General features: G+C 39.8%; 3 protein-coding genes across 5 annotated transcripts; 1 reads left to right on the top strand and 2 right to left on the bottom strand.

Moving 5' to 3' along the window:
* Positions 1-357: 357 nt before the first annotated feature.
* Positions 358-4,501, bottom strand: LOC131320352 (large ribosomal subunit protein bL35c). Of its 2 annotated transcripts, XM_058351040.1 has the most exons (4): positions 4,135-4,491; positions 3,919-4,035; positions 1,528-1,604; positions 358-727 (listed from the first exon to the last, which is right to left on the bottom strand). In XM_058351040.1, the coding sequence occupies exons 1-3, from the start codon at positions 4,414-4,416 to the stop codon at positions 1,530-1,532; spliced, it is 474 nt and encodes a 157-aa protein (XP_058207023.1). In that variant the 5' UTR covers positions 4,417-4,491; the 3' UTR covers positions 358-727; positions 1,528-1,529. The 2 variants fall into 2 exon arrangements, with proteins under 2 accessions (XP_058207023.1, XP_058207022.1); XM_058351039.1 differs by lacking the exon at positions 358-727 and having other exon boundaries at positions 1,404-1,604; positions 4,135-4,501.
* A 680-nt stretch (positions 4,502-5,181) lies between these two features.
* Positions 5,182-9,293, top strand: LOC131320354 (ATP phosphoribosyltransferase 1, chloroplastic-like). Of its 2 annotated transcripts, XR_009198197.1 has the most exons (5): positions 5,182-5,540; positions 6,658-8,012; positions 8,108-8,194; positions 8,335-8,421; positions 8,716-9,293. XR_009198197.1 is itself a non-coding variant. In XM_058351043.1 (3 exons), exons 1-3 carry the CDS (start codon positions 6,782-6,784, stop codon positions 8,497-8,499), a joined length of 258 nt encoding a protein of 85 aa, XP_058207026.1. In that variant the 5' UTR covers positions 5,547-6,781. The 2 variants fall into 2 exon arrangements, 1 of the variants encoding a protein (XP_058207026.1); XM_058351043.1 differs by lacking the exons at positions 5,182-5,540; positions 8,716-9,293 and having other exon boundaries at positions 5,547-6,787; positions 8,335-8,499.
* Positions 9,294-10,371: 1,078 nt separating this feature from the next.
* On the bottom strand, positions 10,372-14,103 carry LOC131320348 (nuclear pore complex protein NUP43). The gene is made up of 5 exons (XM_058351029.1): positions 13,347-14,103; positions 12,591-12,660; positions 11,302-11,539; positions 10,993-11,066; positions 10,372-10,823 (listed from the first exon to the last, which is right to left on the bottom strand). Exons 1-5 carry the CDS (start codon positions 13,988-13,990, stop codon positions 10,770-10,772), a joined length of 1,080 nt encoding a protein of 359 aa, XP_058207012.1. The 5' UTR covers positions 13,991-14,103; the 3' UTR covers positions 10,372-10,769.
* Between the last annotated feature and the right edge of the window lie 821 nt (positions 14,104-14,924).

The following is a 14,924-nucleotide window of genomic DNA, read 5'->3' on the forward strand; positions in this document are numbered from 1 at the left end:
TTAAAACTAAAACTAAGTTGGAGTCTGAACAAAGCGTATCATGTATACATTCTGTTTTAGCTCCATGTATAGATTTTCAAACTGGTTGTTGCACTTTGTTTGTATTTACTGCATTCATTCTGTGGCAAATGTTTGTATTCACTGCGTTCATTCCGTGGCAAAAGTTTTACGCACCATACTTTCCATGGTGAATGTCACGGTCACTTCTGCATTGCCCAGCAAGCTAGCCAACCAACGTACATTTCGTCGCTTCATTGCTATGGCACGGGTTTGGGTCACAAAAATTAGTCTCTTCACAGTAACGTGTGGATAAAGTTGTAGAATTAATCTTGGTGAACCTACAGATGTTACGGAGTACCTTGGACACTTTTTATTTATTTGTTTGTTTATATGATTATGAGAGCAACAGAAGAAAGGACAGAAAACGGCTCAAGAGGGACACTCTTTAGCCATAATATGCTCTAAATCGGGCAGAATACAACCCGTAAAAGTTTCCTACTCAAACAATTTGTCACAATCCAATTGTTCCTGACGCTGCCCAAGTCTTGATATCTTTCACTATCACAGAGATTTCCCGCGGGCATTGCTCCGGGGAACCTGTAATGCCGGCTAATCAACTCCTTGCAGTCAGATTCAAACAAAACTTCTGAGAAATTCTGCTCCCTAGCTACCATACAGGCAAGCCGATACACCACGGTCCCTGGCAATGATGCCTAAGGCAGCCAAGCTGCGGGAGGAATGAAAGGCTCCATCAGAAATTTTTATGCCAGAAGTTGGGGGGGGGGGGGGGGGGGGGGGGAACCCACCTCGATTCATGAGAGCTCCCAGAATCTGAATTAGTAAAAATTGCTTGTAGTTAATCTTTATTCGCCATGCTAGCCTTGCCTTCTCAATACACTCTTCTGGATTTGGCTGCTTGCCATTGAAAACCCACACATTTCTTGCTTTGTAAGAGAAGAGTGAGGGTGGTTGTGAGGGAGATTTGGAGCGGGGATAAAGGGGTAGGTTAGGTTGGAGAGATGGTGGGGTGGTTGAGGAGAGGCCGTGAGGAGCCAGAAGATGGTGAAGAAAGCTGGGTTTGTTTATGGCAGACACAGGGTCAAGGAGCCACTCAGGGCATAGCTCTCATTTTAGAGAGATAGCTGCTGTCAGTACCTTATACACTGGGTATCCCCTTACTTTAGCACTGATATAAATCTAGCTAGGCCATCTAATTGATTGTATTTTGATAACATATGTTGCTTACCATCTGATATACCTAACCAAGTACTCCGTAGTTTTTGTCTACCATCAGATATGGCACGCTAACAATATTCTAGGTTAAAAGGATTCATGTTGGATCGATTGTGCAATTATTGTGCATCTGCCCTATTAGATGTAAACAAAATGTGGTACACATCAAGGGGAAAAATCGCCATTTGCATAAATTAATATGGAAATTCGAAGCATTAAGAGCTTCATTTACAAAAAAAAAAAATGTAAAGAAGAAATAAGAAACCACCTCCTCCCAAACAATGCAAGCACTACCTCTAGTTCTTTCGATTAACCTTCAGATATGGCAAAGCACCGATGACATTGTTATAGTCACTCCGGTCAACTTGCACCTGCATATGATTAGACCATTCTAACGTTAGATAACCCATATTAATCCAAAATTCAGATATACATAAGGAATAAAACCTAGTGGCATCAAGGAAATTCTGTCTACTCTTTGGTAAGTTCAGCTTTCTTTGGCACTTCTTATCAACATATGCAATCAATCCTCAGAAACTCAGAAATTGCAGTTAATCACCCAATTAGTTTTCCTTTACAACTGGGTGATTCTTCAGTTCCATAGATGTCATATAGCATCAATGTGATATAGCTTCCGTCATCTTAACATGTGATTTAAAATTCTTTGCAGTATGCTGATTCATGTGCCAAGTCCAATATCAAAGCTTTGAATCTTGGACCAGACAATTTATGAATTTCCTAAGAAAAGGAAAGAACTCCAAAGAGCAAAGAGAGGGAATGCAGATGGTTTCAAGCTGTATTTATCTTTGTTAGATTGTTAGAGGGCGCAAACATGGCAACAGAAAGTAATCATGGACCTATTACATAATATTTAGACAATGTAGTCTTCATTACTATTAATGCCAGCGGGATTCACCTTGGCACGGTTTTTGGAGAAAGGAGACAACTTATACTAAAGCTTAAGTAATCAACAAGCCAATGGAAGGATGAAAAAGGAGACAACTTATACTAAAGCTTAAGTAATCAACAAGCCAATGGAAGGACGAAAGGATTTATTGAATTCAACAAAAAGTCCACCAAAGTTTGCCGCAAAAGTGGGACTTCCCCGATTTTAAACCTTAGAACACTGTCGGAATGTTGTACAACCTTCACTCCACAACCAAAGACTAAGTGTCAATAAAAAACGCAAGTTCTCTAGGGTTTTGAAGAAATGGAGGCACAAAAGCAGTAGAAACAGCAGCTTCAAACTCTGATGTTGGCAATAGCTGTTTCCCCTAATATACTATTGGGATTCTATTATAGTTCATATTCCTAAAGCCATCAACATAACTCTGGAGCAACAATGAAAAGTTCTCCTAAAGATTCAAGTTTGTATTAAAGCAGAAGAACGCCACAGGCTACCCTATGTGAATACACAAGAAAGATCACAAGCAAAAGGGGGCACCACCCATTATAACCCTACTAACAATTAAGCTGAGACAGCTGACTAAAGATCACAACACTATGACATGACTATTCAAATTTCATGATTCTCAGATCTAACAGCACAATCCATTAGGACTCATGATCACCTGGAGAAGCAAGGAGAATCCCAAATCCAGGAAAAGGAGGTTACAAGAAGAAGGAAATAGGCAGGAACCAGCAACAGTTCGTTTCTTTACTGAAAGTAAAGCCACATAACATGGTTGTCAAAAACTTATTTATTAAGCTGGACTGATGAAAAATTTGAAAGGAATGTTACAACAGCTAGTCCTCATGCCAGAAGTTAGGCAATATGTACTAGTGGGGAGAATGAGCCAAACATCATTCACGCAAAAGGCCCTTCACATTCAACAAACATTTCTTCTATCCCACTCCCTTCAAGTGCCAAAACTTTGAAAAAAGAAATAGAAATATTGCTGATATGTCACAGCTTAAATTTTCTGCTAAAGCTCGCAGGTATCGAGCGTTGTGAGGGCTTTCATGTGCGCTTAAGGGCATTTACTATTACAAGATGACCCAATCCAAACCAAGATTCATCCCTAACGAGTAACGCCTCATACAAGCCAAAGCTTGTTGGCTTGCCTAAGGCGTTCCAGCACACAAAACCCTTCAGCTTGCTCAAGGCATCCAGCTTAGAATAGTCAAAAGTCATTCAACTGGTATGGTCGCTGACATGAGATCTGTTCAAATGTTAATTTAAGTGGGAGCAGTTGCAGGTATCGAGGCTTGTGGGGGCTTCCATTTGCGTATTAAGGGTAGTTTCTGTCATAGTGCATTTCACTATAAAGAGAACTCTAGCCACATTAAGCAAGGTGCTACAAGAAGAGGCTAAACCAAGGTGCTACCCAAAGAGACTATTTATCCTAATTCCGCTCAAATAGGACCCTAAATAACAGCTGAACCATAAAACTACGAAGGTAAAATCTTTTAAAGAGCCCCGTCAAACTTATACATAGCACCATTGACATTGTAATCCTTACTCCTTAGTACCTGAAATTCGGTAACAAAGACTAAGGCCAAATAAATTATAAACAAATTCATGGACCAGCTTAATTCAAAACAATGAAGTTAAATACTAAACATTTGTAGCTGTCTATTCTAAGAGATACTAAAAGCTAGAGGTTTTAAAAGGACAGAAAACATCAAATACAGTAGTAATCCACAAACCACAATGGGTATAGTGAAAGAGTTAGGAGCCCTAACCGACTTGGAGAGGCGATTACGCCTCTTGGCATTCTTCTTCCCCAGCAAATGCTGCTTCCCACATTTCCTCCTCATGATCTTCCCACTACCCGTCACCCGAAATCTCTTCGCCGAAGCCTAAAACAAAGCCCCAAATTCAAATCAATTTAACCACCCTAATAACTTCGTGATTGTCATATAGTAATAATATATAATTAGAGAGAGAGAGAGAGATACCTTGTGGGTTTTCATTTTGTAGCCTTTAGCGCAGACGACAGTGAGAGGTGGGGGGTTCCGAGTGGGAGAGGCGACCGTAGGGATTCTTTGAGGAAGGAGTGGAGCGAACCCAGATAAGGTGTGAGAAGAAGTGAGGGTGAGCGAGGTTTTGTTGGTGAAGTGAGAGAAGTGAACAGTGCTAAGAGGGCTACGGAAGCTGCTGCGAGTGGCAGTTGATGATGAAGAAGAAGGTGAAAGCTTGAAAGAGATGCAGAAGGCGGTTGAGGAAGCCATTGTCGTCATCAGTTCGAGTTTCTTTGGTCTCTCTGGTTTTGGATGCGAGGATAAGGGGGTAGGACGAGGTTCAAAACGACCAGGATCGCAACTTCAGCACTGGAGGACGAGACGAGGCTCATCAAAACGACGTCGGTCGGATTTCATTAGGACATCCCATTCTCAACCTGCGAAGTCATACCAAACGACGTCGCAACAGTTTAAATCTCCCATTATGGGGACTTTGACGTCTAATTGGCCAAATTGTGAACCCATGAAGGTTTTAATTCTTAATCGGAACTATCCAAGTTGTAGAGATTGTCAAGAAATAATATCAAAACAGAAATTATGTTAATAAAATGTTAATTCGTACATAATCGGAGATGATTTCTGTGAATTTATTTTACTGAAAATAAAATTGGCTACACTGGATCAAGTCCTATTTATTACGGATTTAACTGAGATCTTGCGGCTTCGCCACCGGAGGTTCACCAAACGGCGTCGGTCAGAGTTTATAAAGACTTCCCATCTTCAACCTGCAAAGTTTCATTACAAGAACTGCGAAGTAAAATGGGTAAATTGTGAACTCATTCTGGGTTTATTTCTTGATCAAAGAGGTTCAAGATGTAGAAATTGTCAAGATGATGAACCAGTTTAAAAATCATGTTAATAAAATACCGATTAATGCATAATCGGACATGATCAATGTAAATTTATTTTTTCAAAAATAGAATCCGCCACACTTGATCAAACGAAGAGTTTATAAGACCTCGCTTGGGAGGTTTTTCGAACGACGTGGCAATATTAAAGCTCCCCTTATAGGGACTGCGATGTGTAATCTACTAATCTGTAAATTTTGAACTCATGCCGGATTTATTTCTTGATCGAAATTGTTCAATTTGTAGAGCTTATCGAGCAGACGAAACAAGATAAAAATCATATTGATCGAAGGCTGATTAATACATTATCGGAGATGATCGGAGTGAATTTGTTTGTGTGAAAATAGATTTGGCCGCATTGGATCAAACCCAATGTTGGATCTGAGGAAGTTATAACTGAAGGAATTCGCTCCATTTTCATCACGCTCTGCAGCTGAGGAAGTTACGTGAAGAACCATGCGATGATCATCAATTCATCATCCGTTTGATTTCTGGGTATGCTTCTCTTAATTAGCAGTTGTATTAATATGATAGAAAAGTGATCGAGAACAAGTTTTAAAGTTTACTCTTGTAATAATAATACATAAAAGAGACAACGATTAGCTTCAAATGACAACGTCTAAATTGAACTAATAAGAGGGAAGATTGGAATTTTCATGCCATAAGTCACATCTGGTGAGAACATGGTAAAAAAAACTGCCCACAACTCCATTATAGTTTGAACCCAAGGGGTTGGCTCAATGGTCAAGGCCTGAGGGGGTTTGCTCCCTCCTAAGTTTTCAGGTTCAAAATCACTCAGATGCTATCAACTATTTTGGAGCTAGTCCATACAGAGCTTTCTCTGAATTTAATTGGGACCCCACAAATGGGTAGTGGGATTAGTCGAGCTATGCGTAAGCTGGCCCGGACACCTGAGTTATCAAAAAAAAAACTCTATTATTAGTTTAACAACGATTATGTTTATAAGGGATTTCATGGTCGCTTGAATTTTATCTTTATCCGCTGATGGTGTTTTTACACCTATTAATCTGCAACAACAACAAAAAAAAATTTGAAGTGGAAAAGCTAAACGACTGATGTGATGATGTTTGTATTACTCACGCCTCACGGATCATGAAATTTCTGCTCCTGCTCCTATGTCTTGTTTACATTGAGGCAATTAAGCTTTGTGAAGTATGTTGTTTATCACTGTTCGAGTTGTCATGCGTAATGGCTTTTGCTGGAGATTTCAGGATCTTAGAATGGAAGTGATTGCTTTCAGATTTTCGTTCGGATGCATACAGTCTTAGGATGGGGTAGCTAATATTACATGGGAAGGTGTTATATTTTTAAAACGACATTGGGCAGGTGAACTTCTATAATTTGGTGATTTTTGAAGGAAAAAAACTGCTCACAATGTAAAGAGAAACTTTGGAACTTGGGTAAGGCGGTCGCTTGAGCTCATTCGTCCTTCACCTGATCTTATTAGACTCTCTACGTGTATTTGGTTTCCTTCAGCCATATGAATTTTATGTTGCATCACCTAGGGCATTACGGAAAGTAAATTTTGTCTAGTTCCTTGTATTTGGTTTAATTAACTGCTAATTGCTTTGTATGATGCTATTTAATACAGGATTGTTCAATTATCCGTCAGACAAGTGAATCCTCGACAGTACGTGTCTGAAGTTCCTCATGTGTTGTGCTCTGAGCTGATTTATGATGCAAGTTTTTTATTATTATCTTGATTGCATGATGAGATGAAGGTAGGAGAGGGGGGGAATGATGTGATGCTAACACTTTGAATCATGCAGTTTTGAAACTCCAATTGTTTGTCGAATCATCAGATCACATAGATGGAAATGCAAATGAGTTTGGAAATTAGAATAGACCAGGGATTTGGTTTAATGGGGCGCAAGTTCAAATTTCTATACTGCATATGAGGTGACAGGTAAGAGCTGATACAGTTTTTTAGAGCTATTTCATTGACTTAAGAGATAGGTCATAACTGTGAGAAGCAAATAGGAGAAGGTTTTGGAGAGTGGATCCTTTGTGTGATGTACAAAATGTGGTGTGAACAGAATTGCTGATGTTTTGATGGGTTTGACCGTTTGTGGAAAACCAAATTTCTATGGGTCTTTTGTGTAGGTGCGTGTGGGGTCAATTTAACAGTTGATGATTTGTAGAGAATTTTGAGGCTTGAGAGTGGACTCATAGCCTTTTGCTTTGGGCTTTGTAGTTGTACGTGTAATGTATAGAGATGGGATGATTTTAAGGCTTCAGAGGATTCCTAGCCTATTTGCTTTTGGCTTTCTATAGGCATGCATCGAGTGGCATTTCCCTTTTGATGCCTTTCATTTCTTCAACAAATCTCTATATAAAGGAATGATACCTTCCTAACTGGTGATACTGATGACTGTTGCATTCCTTTCCACACTATCAAGTTTCTCACGCATCTGTTTTCATTTTATAGTTTGATATGCTTCATCCGTCCCCAATGTTAGTCCCATGTTGCTGTCCCAAAAAGTTGTCCCTCTTTTGTCAATGGACAAAAGTTGTTGAATTCGCATTTTACCTTCCCTTTCGAAGTATCAACAGCAATAAACTAAAGGCAATGATGTTCCTTTGGAATTTCATGCGAATTGGTTGTGACCATTGTTTTGTATATTAAAGATGTCTGCTTAATGCTACAGTGCTACCAGACCTAAATGTACCCTCCCCTAAACCAGAAATATTGAATCTTCCTGAGGGGCCAAATGTGCAGGAGTAGGAGTTCCACTGCCAAATTAGATTATTGGATATCCAGAGGCAACAATTAGAGAAAGACAAAGAATACATTCTGGGCAAGTTGAGGGAGGGGCAATTGAAACAGTCCACGTGCAAATATCAACATTGGAAATTTATTGTTTCAATAATTTTTTGCAGGGGAATGAAGATCTGATTCTTGCTAATGATGCACTTGACTTTGCAGATTACCGTTTATCATTGGCAGTATGTTATTGTCCTCCTTTAACACGACTTAGTGTCATGTAGGTTGTCCATGACTGTCACATTTCTAGTGTTAAAACATTTTTTGCTTTCGTTAGATACCAAAATATGGGATTTTTGAGAACATAAATTCGCTGTGGGAGCTAGCACAGATGCCTCAATGGACACCCGAGAAACCTCTAAGAGTATGGACATTGTATTTCAATTTTGTCATGTCATATTTCTGCGTCTGTTCAACTATCCCTTCTCTATATCAGTTTTCTTTGGGAGTTGTTGATAAGAATTTTCGGTTAGGATTTAGCTTCTATTCCATTTTTGTGCACAGCTGGCCCCTAAGTTTATGAAGGAAAATGGACTGAAGCATGTCACTTGTTCGACTACTGACGGAGCGTTGGAGGCAGCTCCTCCTGCGGTGAGAGTTGCTTCTTTTCTGCATCTCTGTATATTTGATAATTGTATACAGTTATGCGATCCCTTCTTAAGTTTTTGAGGTGGGTTTGGGGGGAAGGGGGCCATGAACACTAGGTGAGGGTATCAAATATGTGGACATGTGGAGTTGGATATTTTCCAAGAAATGTCAAGCAATTGAAGTTTACATGTAACTTGCAACGGGCTACGCGTACATCAATAATGTAGATAGTATAATGCATGTTAAGTCTAATAGTTCCTGCTGGTATTTATATTATCTGGTTTCTTCTTAATCTAGATGGGCATAGCTGATGCTATCGTGGACCTTGAGTAGCGGAACCACATTCCGAGAGAACGATTTAAAAGAAATCGAAGGTGCAGTAATATTGGAAAGTCAGGTGAACTAAACTCTTTTGACTTACCCAAGCATGTAAAACCAACCTTCAAAGCAGATTGGAGGCAGTGCAGTTCTTATTTCTCCTGACCTACATTTTTTATGAAGAACCCCTCAATGGCGCGAACTCCTGTGAAAACTTGGCATGTAATAGTCTCATGGGAATGCCGAATGCCTTGGGTGGTTTTTGTATTCTACAGCATTAGCGCATCAAAGAACTCTTGGAGCTTGTGTAAGAAGAGAATTCAGCTCAAGAAGTTACGCACTTGCATGTATTTCGGCGTAGTGTATTTTTAGTCTTTTTTTTGGAAATTCATGCCACTTTTCAATTGATTATATCTTGAAATCTGTAAGATTTTAGGTGATTTTGAAATTTTGGTTTAATAGTTCTAATCAAGAGCTATCAAACAAAATCCATATTGCATGTAAAATGTATTACGAATTGAAAAGTTTAATCAATTTACTATCCGCTTAGGATGGAATGATTGACTAAAAAATGGGGACGGAGGAGTATATCGCTTCAGTATCTAGAGATGACCTCGGGTCAATTTCGGTGAGTTATGAGACAAATTCTCAACGAATAAATATTTGACGAGCTGTCTTATTTTTCATCTGGAACCAACCAGCATCGGCTCAAAATCGATGGGCTATCTAAGGTTTTTACTCGGTTTCAAATCAAGGATTAAGGTGCGTTGCGTAAATGAAAAATTTAGAATAAGATATCGAATATTAGTCATGAGTTTGCCGAGCAAAAACAAAAATATTAGTCATGAGTAACGCACAACTTTTTAGATCATTGAATGTTACACAAATTTAACAACAAAAGCAGACTAAAATTTGAAAGTTTAACTACAACGTTTGTGCTATTTTGCAACACAAATATGCATCTGCTAGATCAAGTTCAGAAGATTTAACTCGTACTGAATCCAACCAGCCACCACCCAACCTCTCACCCGCTCAACCCAAACCCTTCATCCTCCCCAGTCGCGGGTGTCAGTGCAAGTTGGCCTCGGGTTGAGTTTCTTTGACAGACTTTTTCCCACATCCCTATCAGAAACACAAAATTCACAACTGAAAACATACTCTCTTTTTTGTACTTTTTCAAGACTTCCTCCAAACATGGTTCAGATAGTATTTTGATTTGAGCTGTAATGGCAATGGGGTGTGGGTTCATTGCATAATTGTCCGTCCTTACCATACATCTCACTCCTTAACTCATTGCAATTTCATACCAGAGCGGACAAAGAACGAGTCAATAAAGCAATAAAATCAAGTCCAGCAATATAAAAAAACAGTAGAGCTCGTAGAGAAGTATGGATACATTCCCTCACAGGTTAGATGCCTGCCTTCCACATACTTAAACCGGATCCAATAGGATATAATTAAATTCCCAAATTCCATTGATGGAGGGGAAGAGGAACTGATAACCCGAATTTCCACAAACAAAAGGGCTTTCTTTGTTGAGAACTTTCAAAAGTCAAGAAATTCTTTATTGACAAATCCAGAAGACATTAACAGACAGAGAGAGCTCGAGACACAAAAGGCAAAAATCAATCAAAAGAGAGAAAAATGACGACCCCAGCCATCGCCAACTGTTTCCCTTGATCATAAATAAATATTCGACTGAGTGTTGTTTCACCTTTTAATGAAGGATAGTAGATCAGGTCACAGTTAACTACCGTGTTTGCTGTGTTCATTTACATTTGAAATGTTGCAGTTGGCTTCAGAAACACAAACTATGCTCCATACGATGAAAAGTAACAACAAACCTTAAAAGTTTTCAAGTTACAGGTTTTGTATTGAAACACGTACACCGTCAGTTGCTATGTTCTTCACCCAAGATCACATTGTACAGCTTCAGTGCCCAGTAGTAGGGCGGAGCTTCATCCTCTCATGGTACACAAGGAAAATGACATTGATAGGATCCCAAATATGATAGAATTTGTCAGAACAAGAAACTACGGCCTCAACAAAATGGCTATGGATTCCCACTCCAGACTGCATATGACATCCTGTATTCAACAGTTCAAATCATCAACTGAGTAGAAGCTCCATCGATTTACAACAAGGCAATATAATTATTCCCAGGAGAAAAAAAAAAGTGATTCGCACACGCACACACGCACAGAGAGAGAGAGAGAGAGAGAGAGAGAGAGAGATTTTCCAAAACTTAGTGCTCACTGATGGATTCTGACGGTCGATGTCAAAGCTGTTGATGGCACAAGGTTCTGCCAATAGCTCAATGGGTTCCTCACCTATTAAAAAGGTAACAGATCAGTCAGGTAAATACGTTGGAAGTTCTATGAAGCATTCTCTATTGTTAACCAAAAAAGAAAAAAGAGAGACAAGTAGGATCCAGAAATAGCAAAAGACACGCCATCTAACTACTACTACTATATATATTATTAACTGCACAAGATGGCTTAAAAGCTTTTCATATAGGAGAATAATTTTTTACCATTCGAAACAGATTCAGGAGAAAGTCCATACCTTGTTCAACAACAGCAAGGATACCGTCTTCTGAGCAGATCATAACAGGTAAAATCCGCGAAGATGACATGTTACCAATGTTCTTTGAATGCATATAATTGTCATACTGAACTTCCCACACTTCACTTTCACAAGGTGAGTAAGCTGATACCTCGCCTGTCTCAACCCCAGAAAGAATAATCGGCTGTTGTTGCCACCGGAGATCCCATGCAAATACAGTACCAGAAGAGCCTCCTGCCTTCAAATAGGCCAACACCATACAGAAACAATCGTGAATCTTTCTCAAGTTAGATGTCAATAACAAACATCGTTCAGGTTATAAGTAACCATGCAAGTCAATTACTAAACATAGATGCATTTTAGTGCAGTAGAAACGACTTTGTAATTGTCAAGGACTCAAGAGCATATGAAAACATAGATGTGAAGTCACTCCTCAGCCAAGGTCTTAAACTCAAATACATTAAGATTGTAGTGAACTACTGAATAATACTCTATTAAGCTGATAATAACTAGCCGAGCAAAAAAAAAAAGGCTGATAATAACTAACTCGAAAATCTCCAAGTCTCTGCCCTGTGTAATAGTAATGGAAGGGGCAAAACTGGAGAACTCATGAAGCATAGGATATCAAATTCCTCAGAGCAAATATTTATGCAAAGCAACCGATGGCAAAGCCAATCATAACACATCAATTATATGCAGCGAGTATGGGCAAAGCCCCATATTGACTCGCCCTAAAAGAGTTCATAGTACCTAAGGAGGTTTCAAACCTAAGACTTTGAAGTAAGCAAACCTCTAAGTCTCCGGTCCAAAATATGTCCACAAACATAGACCAGGAATCGATTTGCGGGTGGTATATCTACATGCATTTGAAACACGACTGTCCTTAAAATTACAGACATGATGTAGTGACTAAAACCCAACTTGAATAGAGGATACTTTGCAATAAGATCTGTCCATAATGTACACGTATGTTCAAATGATATCGCATTCATAGCCTTTTTACATAGGAGTATTGAGCAGCAAAGAAAATTACACCATGAATTCTTGACCATTTAACTCGCTTGAAAAACCAACAGTAAAAGAATTTATGCCAATCACAATATCAGGGGACGAAAGAAAATGAGAGACAAGTGGAACGTGGAGAAGAAAAAACATAGACAGCTAAAGACATGTCCTGCTCATACTTCTAAAGGTTTTCTCATCTGACAAACTATCCATATCCAAAAGTTAGCTCAGTACATCAGCAATCTTTATTCACAATAATGAAAAATGGTAAAGCGGCATCTTACAACACAAGTGTGTTTTCGTGATGGATGTATATCAATGGAGTGTACAATCCCAGAAGTAGTTGCCCGAGCCCTGAAGCAATACGAGTAAGAACCATTGACGCGTGAGAAGATTCACAACTAAAATTCTAAACCAAACCCATAAATTAAATGAGATCCACATTTTGGGCAATATTGACACCAAGGTAAGAGCATCGTCAGCCCTTAACTTTTTTTTACTCAAACTCAAAAATTGAGTAAAACCCCCCTACAATCTACTCCACTCCTTGAGTCAAATTTATACCAAATTGAAGGGATACTCAAATTTGGCAAGGCTACTTTTCCCCTCCCATATTTACAACCATGTCATTAATTAACTTAAACTCAAATGTGCGCTCAAATTTGAACACACAACAACAATAACAGAACTCATCTAATCCCCAATTATTGAGGGTATGGTTCGGTAGCAAAACATCCCTTTAGCTCTTCGGTTCTTGGAGGTATAGGGTGGTATTTTGAAAGCAGCCACTTTGTGCATAAATTGCCAAAAGTTAGGTCTGTCTCCAATCCTCCCATGCCCTTAACCCCACAATGACGTTGTTGTTGTTGTGTGCTCAAATTTGAGTTTGAGTGTTTCATCCCAATGAAGCTTTTAATGAAGCTTTTAGTCAAATTTTCACTCAATTCAATTTGGAGTAAAAGTACGAGTAAGGGCCGGAGATGCTCTAACAATTGCACAACATACAAAAACAAAACAAGCTCTCAGCCTGTTTATCTTACCAATTAGCCTTGAACTGAGAAGCTGGTCCACCAGGCTTCCGGAGATCCCACCACTGAAGCCCAAACCCCAACATACCCGTAGCAAACTCCGTCGGCGACGCCCACTTGGCCGCCGTGTACCCCACCAACCCATTCCCATCAAAAACCCTCCTGTAACTCAACCTCTCACTCCCACCATCAACCCTCACCAAATTCACCTTCCCGTCCTCCCCAACCGTAACGCACTCCGACCCACTTTCCGCCAGGTCAACACACGAGATGGGTCCCGCGTGCAACTTCCCCTCGGGCAAAGAAAGTTCCGATTCGACCCGGCCGCGGACCGGGTCGGTTACGAGGAAATGGAGGGACCCGACGGCGGTGGAGGCGGCGACGAGGGGTTTGTTGTGGTGAGAGACTTTGAGGGACGAGATTCGAGAGGGTGTGGGGTGTGAGTATTGGAGGGTTAGGGTGGGTGGGCTGTTGGGTTGGGTTACGGTCAGGGAGTGGATTTGAAAGGTGGAGGTGGTGGTGTCGGAGTCGAAGGCTGCGGCGGCGATGAGGCGGTGGAAGGGGGAGAGGGGGGGGATCCAGCGGACGGCGTCGATGTAGTTGGGTTGTGGGAGGATGTGGACGTCGAGGGGGTGTGGAGTGCCGTTTGCTGCCATTACTTGGGGTTTTGCGGGGGTTTTCGGAGTCAATGCAGTAGGCCAGTGGTGCGACTGCGGGGGTTGAAACGAAGAGTGAGTTTTCGAGCCCCTGGGAATTTCACGAGAAAGAAAGAAAAGGAAGGGAATTAATTTGTCACTCCACGTTTTTGTAATGTAGCTGCTTTCACAAAATAAATCATCTTATATAAATACACAAGAAAAGTGACATAACAAAAAGAGGAGTGACAAAATCACTCTACAAAAGGAAAGGATTGTAATTTTTAAGTGAGAGTAGTATTTATTTGGATGGAATATTTTGATAAAAAAACAAGAGAGAAAATGGTGAAATGGCTTTCATTTATTTAATCTTTCTTTCTCACAATCCAAAGGGGTGTTAAGATTTGATTGTGTGTATTTCGCTTTGTCCCTATTTTTAATTGACAAAAATTTAAGGACTTTCGGCGTGGATGACCTATCATCGGAGAAGGAATTATTCGAGTTGCATCTAAGCCAGCTCGGACCCTGATCGTTTAAACAAAACAAAAAGGAAAAATCAAAAAAGAAAAAAGAGTGGCTCACGATTATGATTCTCTTTTAAGGATCATGTCAATGTGATATGAGTAATGACCGTCTCACCTTAAGAAACATAAATTGTCAAGTCCATAAATTCCCGTCCATCTCTCTCTCTCTCTCTTTCATTTTCATGCCAGGAATGTAGTTGGATACTTTCTCTCTTTTCCTTCTCGTTTTCACCAAAAATCCAAGTTCCAATTTAGCTAAAGTCCCCTTTTTAATTTCTCTTTCTTCTTGTTAAAAAAAAAATACGCTATATCTTTCTTCTCTTTTTTAATTTCAAATGATCCAATTGCTCACAACACAAGACTTAGTTTCTCAAACAACTAGCAACATCAATCCACGAAAATTCCACTATGCCTAGTTGGAGGCATTCAAA

The sequence above is a fragment of the Rhododendron vialii genome, chromosome 3a, assembly GCF_030253575.1.
Source record: "Rhododendron vialii isolate Sample 1 chromosome 3a, ASM3025357v1".
NCBI classification, from domain to species: domain Eukaryota; kingdom Viridiplantae; phylum Streptophyta; class Magnoliopsida; order Ericales; family Ericaceae; genus Rhododendron; species Rhododendron vialii.

Bases quoted from the DNA above. Each gene is read 5' to 3' on its own strand.
- LOC131320352 (XM_058351040.1), bottom strand. From the start codon at position 4,416: ATGACGACAATGGCTTCCTCAACCGCCTTCTGCATCTCTTTCAAGCTT. The intron at 4,036-4,134 runs GTATCTCTCTCT...GCTTTGTTTTAG, and splicing joins ACAAAATGAAAACCCACAAG to GCTTCGGCGAAGAGATTTCG. The intron at 1,605-3,918 runs GTTAGGGCTCCT...AATCATATGCAG, and splicing joins GTAATCGCCTCTCCAAGTCG to GTGCAAGTTGACCGGAGTGA.
- LOC131320354 (XM_058351043.1), top strand. The intron at 8,195-8,334 runs GTATGGACATTG...TTTTGTGCACAG, and splicing joins CACCCGAGAAACCTCTAAGA to CTGGCCCCTAAGTTTATGAA.
- LOC131320348 (XM_058351029.1), bottom strand. From the start codon at position 13,990: ATGGCAGCAAACGGCACTCCACACCCCCTCGACGTCCACATCCTCCCA. The intron at 11,540-12,590 runs GTAAGATGCCGC...GCCTATTTGAAG, and splicing joins CACGAAAACACACTTGTGTT to GCAGGAGGCTCTTCTGGTAC. The intron at 10,824-10,992 runs GTGAGCACTAAG...TGTTGAATACAG, and splicing joins TCGACCGTCAGAATCCATCA to GATGTCATATGCAGTCTGGA.